The sequence below is a fragment of the Haliotis asinina genome, chromosome 6 (assembly GCF_037392515.1).
Source record: "Haliotis asinina isolate JCU_RB_2024 chromosome 6, JCU_Hal_asi_v2, whole genome shotgun sequence".
Lineage (NCBI taxonomy): Eukaryota > Metazoa > Mollusca > Gastropoda > Lepetellida > Haliotidae > Haliotis > Haliotis asinina.
Window position 1 is genome coordinate 69,286,201 of NC_090285.1, and position 11,953 is coordinate 69,298,153.

An 11,953-nucleotide genomic window follows, 5' to 3' on the forward strand; every position below is an offset into this window, starting at 1 on the left:
GGTTTCCTGACTCTCAGACCAATCTTTTACAACCTGTTCAGTACAGTTTGACCGGATATCCTCTGAAGTCCAGGCACCCTGTCTGCTGTGCTGTCACCCGTGGCAGTACGATCACGGAACTGTAGTATCCGGATGTACCGACCCTGGGCTGCAGTGGTAACTCGAGGTCTGCCTGTACGGGAACGGTCATTTGTTGTACCTGTTTGGTTGCAACGAGCCTCAAGCCATGATATCCTACTCAGACTAACATTCATACATCTGGCCACACAAGATTGGTAATCAAGTCTTTGAATGTCATTTAGAAGTGTAAATACATAAGAATGAAGATTTTATGGATATCAACTTCTTTATGAGAGAACACAACGTTTCGGAGTTAATGCTTACTCCTTCATCAGGTGATTGAGAAAGGGATACAGAGGTGTATTTATATGTACAGGTAAAACAATAACAAAGTAACAAGTGGAATGAGTTAACGAAAGCTAGTATAAACAAGCACTGATAGGAAGCCGATAGTTAAGATAACAATGATGGAAGCCAACGGTAATGCATTACAGTTGATTGGATATGTTTACATAACATGATTGGGGATAAGGATGGAAGCCAATGGTGATACATTACGCATGATAGGATGATGTACATAACACACGATAGGGGGTGAGCATGTTTACATGAGGGTTGGTGATGTACAAACACAAGTATGTACTCGGGTAGATAGGCTATACATGAATTACATAGATAGAATGTACACAGGTAGATGAGATTAATTTATCAATAAGTCCCAGGCACTTGGTAGGTACACTCCTTGGTCGCGGTTGATGGCTGGTTTCTGTCTCCGGATCTCGATGGCCTCTTGCAGTTTCCTTTGGCGCCAGTTGTTGTTGTTGGTAGATAGTATCCTAGTGTCCTCCCATCGAATTGAGTGTTCAGGGTTCTTGAGAATATGTTCAGAGATGGCCGATTTCTGGTCGAGTTTCCTGACTGAGGTCTGATGTTCCTTCATTCTGGTGTTGATTGGTCTCAGCGTTTCTCCAATGTATAGGTCGCCACAGTTGCAAGGGATCTGGTAGATGCATCCTCTCGGGTTAGGGTGTTCACAGCTGGGTCCTTTACCGTTGGCTTTTAGGTAGGTCTTGATGGTCTTGCCACTGGAGAAGGTGACATCGATGCTGGCTTTGGTCTTGATGAGGCGTGATATTTGATGACTGATGGGGCCAAAGTAGGGTATGGTTACTCTGATGGGTGATGGAGAAGGTTTGGGGCGGGGTTCTCGGTCCTTAAGGGTCTTGTTGATGGTGGCTGTGACGAGCTGGGGAGGGTACCCGTTGAGTGTGGTGAATGTCTTTCTGAGGTGGTCCAGTTCATTGTTTAGGGCATCGGGGTGGCAGAGGGCTTTGGCACGTCTGGTAAGGGTGGCGATGATAGCTTGCTTGATCTGAGGGTGGTGGCAGGAGTTGTAGTGGATGTACTGGTCGGTGTGCGTCGGCTTGCGGTATACTGAGGTTCTAAGTCCATCGTCTGTGGTGTGGAGGGATACATCAAGGAAGGGCAGGTGTTGGTTGGTCTCAGTCTCCATGGTGAACTTGATTCTTGGATGTTGGTCGTTGAGGTGGTTGAGGAGCTCATTGGGGTCGTTGTCATAGGCGATGGTGGTGAAGGTGTCGTCGACTTTGCGGTACCAACAGAGGGGCTGGAACGGAGCTGTGGAGAGGGCTGCTTCCTCGAAGGAGGTCATGAAGATTTCTGTAATGAGAGGAGAAAGAGGTGAGCCCATGGGGAGACCGTGGATCTGCTTGTATATCTTACCATTGAATGTGAAGTAGGAGGTGTCAAAGCAGCTGCGGGCGAGGTTGATGATGCTGTGTATGGTGAGCTGGGTGTCCAAGTCATCTATCCGGTTGGCTAACTTGCTGCGAAGGATGTCCAGGGCTTCTTCTAGTGGGATGTTGGTGAAGAGGTCCACGACGTCGTAGCTGACCATGGTGCCTGTGGGGTTGGATTCTTTCAGCTGGTTGACAAAGGATGAAGAGTCGCTGATGTAGGACTTGCCATCTTTGCCAAGTGGAGCGAGGAGACGTGTGAGGAACTGGGCGGTGTTGTAGAAAACTGAACCTCTTGAGCAGACTAGGATCCGGGCTTTGGGCGGGTTCTTGTGGATCTTGATGGTGGCTCTTCCGTATGGGGCTTGGGAGTTGATAGGGTTCAGCTGGTTGAAGATGATGTCGTTGATTTCTCTCTTCTCATGGAGGTCCTTCAGGGTTTTCTTGTGTTGTCTTTCCAGTCTGGCCGTCGGATCTTTCTTGATATTGAGGTAGGTGGTGGTGTCTGAGAGGCTGTTGTTGACGAGCTGGAGGAATTCCGGGGTGTCCATGATGACTGCTGCTTTGCCCTTGTCAGCTTCGGTGATGGTGATGCTGTCATCCTTCTTGAGTTCGGTGATGGCCTGTCTCTCTTGGTGCGTAAGGTTGGGGCGGGGCTTGGGAGCTTGCTTGATGGTGTCTATAATCTGGTGTCGGAGGTAGTCTACGTTGCCATTGGGAGCCAGTTGTTGAAGTCCACTTTCAATGCTGGTGATGAAGGCATCTGTGTTGATCTTGGCGGCGACTGGGACATACTTCAGGCCTTTAGCAAGGAGGGATGTCTGAGATGGTGTGAGAGGCTTGCTGCTGAGGTTGATGACTGTCTTGAGGTTGGTGTTGTTGTTGTCAGCTTCGGGAATGTTGGAGGTGGAAGGACGTTGTAACTGGGTGAACTTGGTGATGTGGGTAGTTTTCACTTTCTCATGGAGGTGCTGCTTGGTCTTCTCTGCTAAGGACTGGGTCTTGTGGTAGAGGTCAGACTCGAGGGTGTCTTGTAGGTGGCTTCTGCTGGTTTCAATGTCTTTATGGAGATGGGACTTGTGGCGGCGTAGGTGCTGTATCTGGTGCTTGACTATTCTGGTGCTGGCATTGTGGAGTATCTTGTTGATGGCAGGTGAGCGAGGGACAGGAGATGACAGTTGAAATCCTCTGGGAACGAGGTTGTTGTCTCGGCATCGTAACAGGAAAGTCAGATGATTACTGGTTTTCACAATTTTGCTAATAGAGCGGTTGTACCTGTTGATGGATGTGACTGCATCATCTCCATGTTGATGTCGTATCAAGTGTTTGAATGTCATCTGCCCTTCCTTGATGTATCCCTCCACACCACAGACGATGGACTTAGAACCTCAGTATACCGCAAGCCGACGCACACCGACCAGTACATCCACTACAACTCCTGCCACCACCCTCAGATCAAGCAAGCTATCATCGCCACCCTTACCAGACGTGCCAAAGCCCTCTGCCACCCCGATGCCCTAAACAATGAACTGGACCACCTCAGAAAGACATTCACCACACTCAACGGGTACCCTCCCCAGCTCGTCACAGCCACCATCAACAAGACCCTTAAGGACCGAGAACCCCGCCCCAAACCTTCTCCATCACCCATCAGAGTAACCATACCCTACTTTGGCCCCATCAGTCATCAAATATCACGCCTCATCAAGACCAAAGCCAGCATCGATGTCACCTTCTCCAGTGGCAAGACCATCAAGACCTACCTAAAAGCCAACGGTAAAGGACCCAGCTGTGAACACCCTAACCCGAGAGGATGCATCTACCAGATCCCTTGCAACTGTGGCGACCTATACATTGGAGAAACGCTGAGACCAATCAACACCAGAATGAAGGAACATCAGACCTCAGTCAGGAAACTCGACCAGAAATCGGCCATCTCTGAACATATTCTCAAGAACCCTGAACACTCAATTCGATGGGAGGACACTAGGATACTATCTACCAACAACAACAACTGGCGCCAAAGGAAACTGCAAGAGGCCATCGAGATCCGGAGACAGAAACCAGCCATCAACCGCGACCAAGGAGTGTACCTACCAAGTGCCTGGGACTTATTGATAAATTAATCTCATCTACCTGTGTACATTCTATCTATGTAATTCATGTATAGCCTATCTACCCGAGTACATACTTGTGTTTGTACATCACCAACCCTCATGTAAACATGCTCACCCCCTATCGTGTGTTATGTACATCATCCTATCATGCGTAATGTATCACCATTGGCTTCCATCCTTATCCCCAATCATGTTATGTAAACATATCCAATCAACTGTAATGCATTACCGTTGGCTTCCATCATTGTTATCTTAACTATCGGCTTCCTATCAGTGCTTGTTTATACTAGCTTTCGTTAACTCATTCCACTTGTTACTTTGTTATTGTTTTACCTGTACATATAAATACACCTCTGTATCCCTTTCTCAGTCACCTGATGAAGGAGTAAGCATTAACTCCGAAACGTTGTGTTCTCTCATAAAGAAGTTGATATCCATAAAATCTTCATTCTTAAGATTGGTAATCTCCAGCATCCAGTCTTTCAATGGCGATGTTCCGTGTCGAAGTCAAGACGTGACGTAGTGATTTGACCTTGAAACTTTGAAACTAATCCTTGTAAAAAATGTCATCCAAAATCAGCATTTTTAGTAATATATTTTTACTATTGATTGAACAGAATAGGTTATTAATAGATTTTTAAAATACAAATCGCTTAAGCGTTTCTTTTTTTATTTTTTTGATAGTATATATTTTAATTACAAGAGTAATGAATCTGGGAGGTCATCACAGTTAGACCGCGATGTAAAGCCAGCACCGGGATGTAGCTGTCTACTAACCTCTAAAGTCACAATGTGACTATACCACGTGTTACCCTTGTGCCCTGTCGTGAAGGAGTAAGCTCCAGCCCGCGTTCAAGTGATAGCAGATCTTTTGGTGTCCGTCCGGAAAAGCCACATTTGAAAAATACTTATTGCCGCTTAAGCCACATTTCAAAAACAAATCTCGTTTCCTCGAAAGCCACAAAGAGTGAAGGAATAATTACAGGGTTTTTTTTTCAAATATGCGTCACCGACTGACCAAAATTTAGGTAAACTGTTTTAGTGTCTTGTTTATTTTGTTTTTGTTTAGTTGACATATGATGGTCCACTTCTTATTCTCGTTGAAGTTTTTAGTTAACATTCGTTTTTTGTTTTTTTGTTTTTTGGGTTTTTTTGTTTAATTTGTCCTTTACTCTTGAATTCTCTGCTTTTATTGTAGATTGCATTATCTTAATTAGTATGAATAGAATCTACATTGAAATAATATGTAACATGCTAATGGGTCATTGTATGAAAAGGGGCAATTTCAGCTTTTGCTCTTAAGAAAATTAAATTTCCATATTTTTTTTTCTTAAGTTTAATTAGACTTGTGACCTGAATATTTTGAAAGTCCCTCCGATCCCTAAATAGTAGCCGTTGTCTGATTGGTTTAATCTATTAAACCGTCTCGCGTTTGAATGAACGGTCACTGGTCGCTCAAAGGTTACCTGACGCCACCTCCTACTAGGTTTTGTTAGACTCAATGGTGGAGTGTAACGAAATACACTGAGACTAAGTTTACTTAGATTGTTCAGGTCACTGACACAGATCTCTCCACAAGCAAAAATCAGCATATAACACAATTTTTTGACCTGCAGTATATACGCTTTGGGGTTTCTGTTGACATGGTTACCGTTAGCTAATATTTCCGTAAGATGACATCCTTGAATATTGCTAAAATCACCATTTTCAGCGACTGTTTACTCACCGTTGTCATGGTTGTACGTACGCCGTGTGCATCACCACACTGGTAGTGACCATGATGGAATAGACTGTCAACGTCATACGGTCAGTACCTGGCGCTTCAGGGTGGGAGAGTCATTCCTACGTACCCCACACCAAGTTGACGCAACTTAATAACAGTTGCCTCCGTCGTGCTGACAGCTTGACTAGTATTTCACACATTGACAGATGACAAATCGACAGACATTGAGAGTTAAATCGCTGTAAATATTTTACACTGTAGATGTAACAAATATGAATCCCTTCGGAAGACTACATGGGGTAGGGTGTCGCATAGCAACTAGTGTGCTGACATGGAATTTTATAACTGATGAGAACTGAATGAAAATCATCCTGTCTGTGTAGTGAATCTATGACAGATTTCAGTGTGTCTCAATCACTAAACTTTGAACTGACCTAAATTTCTATCTCGGTTTCATGGACTCGACAGATACCATGCAGACGACACTGACAAAAAATAACTGTCATTTTTCACCCTTTTCTTTACTGTTTTCGCTGGGAAATAAAACATTAACAAAATTCCAAACAACTACCCAAAAAGTCAACTGTGATAAGTTCAACCGCGCGGCGACATTTCCATATTCGCGTCAGCTTTTATCAGCATCCGTCAACACTCACAATGAGAGCGAGTTTTGGTCTTTTAAATTTCTCTGTTTTTTTTAAAAACAAATTCCATTAATGAAATTTCTTCAATATGTCAAGGTTTGAAACACAATAGTTATAGTACCAAATTAATGTCCCATTTGGTGAATAACATGAAAAATTCAGAAATGGCGGTAACTAGTCAGTCGTGTTAAATGTTGGGAAAGCACAATGTACACTACTGTAAACAAGCAGGAAACGTCGGTGAATAGCTAAACTATAATCAAGATAAATTTTGTTTCAATATGTTAAGAAACAATGGAGCAAATCGGTAACAAATCCCTAAAAATGTGGCGATAACTGGTCGTTAGCCAGTATCTGTCTTCTATTACGATAAATACCACCGGCCCACTCACTCCGACACCTGATTTAGGACGAAAAAAGTACCAGTGGTGACCGTGGGTCGTATAAGGTCCAGACAGTCCAGGCTCGATTATATAGCTCGAATACTGCCGAGTGATTCTCACTCACTCACTCCAGAAATCTGCAAGTGGCCTAACTGGTGGTGTACATTAGGTAATATGTCTACGGGCACCCACTGACAACAGTGAAAAGACAAGGCAGCAATGGTACATAACTATGGGTATGCAATGGTTTTACTATGAAACGCACCCCCAATACAGTGTATGATACAGAGTTGACGACACGCTATATAGAGTTAGCCAATGTTGTGGACTCTAATACGCCTGAAACGACGACTGGGCAGGTACTGCTGTATGGGACCAGCAGGAGCTGGAACAGATGCAAAGAAATCCAAACAAAGCTTTGAATGAGCACAGATACAAAAACATTGATCTGAGTTGGTATATTAAAGAACATTAACCAGCCTGAGATACAATATTAACCAGTGTCTGTCTGCTATAGTTATTGCTTCCTGTGCCAGAGCTCCGCGCATTCAAGCGAAGTAGGAGACTCCGTATCCAGGCAGGAAGTGTCGCCACCGTTAGATTAAACCTACGAAATCATATCTTCCTACAACTAATTGGTATCCAAATTAACGCTTTTAGATTTGCAATTTTGCGCGAGTGGTGTTCAACCCATGCTAATATCGCCTGTGCAGGTCTCACTGCGGCATATGGCGTTTTCTACGTCTTTGGCGACATTCTTAATCCATCAGAATACTACAAACTGACATATGTTTCGACAAAATCCGTGATTTCCCATGTCGGCAGCCCAGGACAAAGCGACGACGGAAGATACAGTGTGCAACGTTGACACCCTGTCGGTATTTTCGCAGATCGTGGAAGACGGAGCGCGGGAAACATGACTCGGTCGCATGGCGGCAGACGACCCAATCCCATCTGTCACAATACTGGTTATTTCACACGACAGCGAAAACGTCGTCACGACATCGCACGACGTCCATGTCGCCACCTCACTCTTTACCTGCGAAGGTGACTTGCCGACCGCTGCTGAAAACTGAGAGGGGCAGTACGCCTCTCACCTTTGCAATCAACCAATCTTACATACCCCCCATGAAAACGTGGGATGTCGTTAATAGATTGTTTTGAGAAAAAATCGACTTGCATTACTGTTTTATGGCCAAGAAAATCTTTGTTATCTTTGTTGCCTAAACACGTGTTTCCATCCCGGTTATCTGGTTTTCGATCATCCGTAATTTTGATTTACCAAAGTACAAATGTCCGTTGTATTTTTGCCATATACATGCAAGTCTCATTTGATCAATGACCAATAGCCACAGGGCTCTGGTTCCACAAGACACCTAAATACCACGGCGAAGGATCTGTAGGCTGACATTAGACTCGATTAGTCTCTGGAATATAGTTTTTTAGAATAAATTAATTTGAATTTAGAGAGCAGCCCTGGAGTCACCAGGACCCCCACCCCCCACCCCCAAGTATTGGCGAACAGGTGGTGGACACGAAGTAGGGGATACAGAAGATGATCTAAGATCTGTGAGAGAGGCCGCGCGGTCTTGATCACGTGATCAACGCGAAAGGGAGACGAGTACACACATGGTCCATTCTTAACTGTGTTATTAAGACGACGACACAACAAAATGCTCCTTTCAGTGTGACAGTGTTCATCCAACCATGAGCTGCTGTTAAAATGTTTCAAAGTTTTAAACGATATAGCTTTTCTTGGAAGACGCTTTGACTAGCAGGACCTCCACTGACATCTTCCTGTCGCAGCAATTATCACAATTACCAAAGCTTTCATGTCAAGTTTCTGCTGCGAAAACACTCCATTCAAGCTGGACCCGATCATACGCCCTCGAAGTGCTCCCTTACATCTTGCTTTTAGCATGCTTCAGCGATAATCAGAAGGTATTTGAACACCATTACTTCTAATATCCTCTTAACATAATGTCATAACATGACGCGCTATGATCTCTTCGCTTCCCACCGTTCAAATCACACCATCTGTGTGATAATGACGATAACACCCCTCTCTCGGCTACGTCAGTGACAGCGCGGCACATGTACGTCAACTCAACCCACATGTTATTCCAGGATCACACCCTGACTTCTTCACTGTGATCACCCTAATGAATAGGCATCGTTACTGATGCTGTAAGACTGAAAACAAACAGACACCGTGAACCTGTAACTGACAAACTGGCACGGTATGTTAGAAAGTAACACACTCACACAGAGTGATTGTCAATAAATAAATAACCCAAAATGTTTGTAAGTAACAAACTGACGGTAGGATTAAAAGTAACAAAGTGCTGCCAAAGACGGCCGTCGGTTGACTCGGACACGAAACAATATGTTTGTGGCTACTTGGCTTACTGTTCTGAAAACGTTTTTACGCGTTCAATTTGGTCTGTACAAGAAGTGAACTTAACTGTCGAACTGCAATCAGCGCAATTTTACTATTTTCTGCCTATTACTCCAAACGACCCTGTGTTTATTGGCAAAAAATCCGTGCACCAAGAACTGACAACAAAGCCGTCTTATAACAGTGCGTCTCATCGGGGACTACAAGCACTGCCAATTACAAGCTAGCCAAGCTGCAGTTCGGAGTATTATCTATTGAGTACATACTCTAACTTCTACGCGTCACTACAGGCATTTCATGAACATTAAGATGATTCAAAGACAAATAAGTGCATGGAATATAGTGGACATTTCCAATTCATTCACCCATTACAGCGCGCACCTAGTTTTGACACATCACACATCTATAGTGTCCAACACATTGGCAACAAGGACAGGCATACATCAGAGCCCTCAAACCCCTTCTTGTCACGAATGCAGTTTGAGTCGACTCCCATGTATGAAGATTACAGTTTGAGTCAAGTTGGAGGGATTGGCAGACTCAGTTTGGGAAATATTGCATTCTTTTTGCCTCGAACAACGAGAAATGTGATGATAACTTTGGCGGGTGAACAAGGTTTCATATCATTGATACATTCTCTGGCAGCTGGTACATTTTGAATTTGTTAGTGCAGTGCAAATACTGTACAAATCTAAAGCCAGGTATGAACTCCTAAAGTGGTTGCGTTGCGTTGCGTTGCGTTGCGTTGCGTTGCGTTGCGTTGCGTTGCGTTGCGTTGCGTTGCGTTGCGGTAGTATAGTGGTCAAAGCGTTGGTTCATACCCAAAGGAAAGTGGTGACTTGAAAATGGCCAACTGAAGGAATCTAATGACCCCGTCGCTAGTATGGACATATTATGGCTCATTGGAAAGCTTATTGCACCTACTCTAACATGAATACATGTGAAATCCTTTTCTGGTGTCGCTGACGTGATAATGCTGGAATATTGATAAAAGCGGCCTGTACCAATACTCACTCGAAGTAAGGCGAAGACTGTCGACTGGGGGGATTCCCGTTGCATATATGTTTAACACTACTAGATTCCTTTCTTACCTTTTCTTCAGAAATGTATCGAAATAAGGTACCAACCCCATAAGATACCCTTTTGAATTAATATCCTTTTGGTTTGCTAGTTGCCACTATGTAATGACGAAATCCACCTAGATTCCTATATTCCTATATTCTGATATGATTAACATTACACGTAATAATCGTGAAAGGAAGACAAGCTCGACATATTGATTAAGTTCGATGGCACAGTCTTCTTCGTGGTTTCACATCAGTTATTTATAAAGCTAACCGTTCGGGGAGTTACCGCTAGATGTCGCTAGATGTCAAAACTTTTGTTTTCAAACAGACCAATTATGCACGCGAGCGTTTATATGGCTCGCTGTCCTTGGAGAAATATCACCATTCGCAAGTATTGTCAAGCTTTTGTAGACAAACCATTTTGCATTGAATGATTGCTTTCAGGTTTTTTATTGCCATCCCAGACCGATGATTTTGTTTGGCTTGGTGGTTCGTCGACGCCGATGTCGCTTCGCCGACGCTGTTGTGTCACACTGTATTAATTATAAAGTTTGATTGTAGACAAAGTGATTAGTCTTGCAAAGTGCATTAAACAAGTACAATGAACTTACGATGAAGACAATGGATCGCTTGCGTCGTGAGTCCCTCCTCTTATAGGTGATGTGTCATATTATCAATATCTTACAACTCATCAATATCTCACAACTTCATTTTGCAGCGGAAATTGCTGCAAGTGACCTTTACGGAGAATGTGACCAGGATCTGCTGACCGGATTTGACCGTTGGGTTGTCAGCACCTGGCATGTAATTTCTAACTGTCTTCAACGTGCATCGTTTAGAAGTTTCCCCACAAGACGGCATTCAAGACGGCAACCAAGTTGGAGTGAGGGAGTTTACTTTTACGTCGCTTATGGCAATATTCCAGCAATATCACGGAGGGGGACACCAGAAATGGACTTCACACATTATACCCATATTGGGGTTCGAATCTGGTTGTTCAGCGTGACGAGCGATCGCATATAGCTGGTATATATTATAGCTGGTATATATTATATCTGGTATATATTATAGCTGGTATGTCGTTGAGTGCAGCGTTAAACGATAAACATTCAAAGAAACAAACATCTAGGTTCCACTGTGCGACTCGGGTTTTGAGCCTGACTAGTTGCTCATGTCACTTGATTGTTCGGTCCACATCGATCATAACGATGTAGCATTCGTATGGCTGTAACAATGGCGAGTCCGAGGGTTGACAATGACCAGGTATAATGACGTGTGGTTCCTGTGGTTCTACCGGCTCTTCTCTCGAACCCTCTATCGGACCATGCTTCATGCTCATGCAATTGCAGATGTTCCAGGCAAGTCCTTTCTTCCTATCACTTTAGTTCTTTTTTCCAAGTCTCCGATTGTGACATCATCGACAGATTAAAAGCCGGAGGTGAGAATCTCGGAACAAATTGGTACATGGGACGGATCGTGTCTCTGAGGGTATAGGGAGGCGGTCACCTTGAGTTCCCGGAGGAAGTGGGATCGTGTTCCCCCGGGTCGAGATATCCTCACCCAGTGGTAGACGGTGCAAAACGCGTCATGTGACACGCGTCATCGCTACACAATGTGTCATCGTCAACACTTTTAACATTACATGTGTTGGTAATTAATCTGCATGGACGTCAGTGTTTTGAAACATCTAAATGTTCAACCTGGCGCGGAATTTAACCGAAAGCGGAGTTTGGAAACCCGAACAGACGCTGCACATGTAGCTATGTGTTTTGGATCGTTTTTAGTTTCCGAATACATTGAACCT

General features: G+C 44.0%; 1 protein-coding gene across 1 annotated transcript; it reads right to left on the reverse strand.

Moving 5' to 3' along the window:
* Nucleotides 1-26: 26 nt before the first annotated feature.
* LOC137288021 (uncharacterized) lies at nt 27-3,154 on the reverse strand. The gene is made up of 2 exons (XM_067820381.1): nt 2,386-3,154; nt 27-172 (listed from the first exon to the last, which is right to left on the reverse strand). Exons 1-2 carry the CDS (start codon nt 3,152-3,154, stop codon nt 27-29), a joined length of 915 nt encoding a protein of 304 aa, XP_067676482.1.
* Nucleotides 3,155-11,953: the final 8,799 nt, after the last annotated feature.

Excerpts from the sequence above, each read along its gene's own strand:
- LOC137288021 (XM_067820381.1), bottom strand. The coding sequence starts at position 3,154 with ATGACATTCAAACACTTGATACGACATCAACATGGAGATGATGCAGTC. Across the intron at positions 173-2,385 it reads CATCACCGAAGCTGACAAGG|GCAGACCTCGAGTTACCACT; the intron begins GCAAAGCAGCAG and ends GTTCCCGTACAG.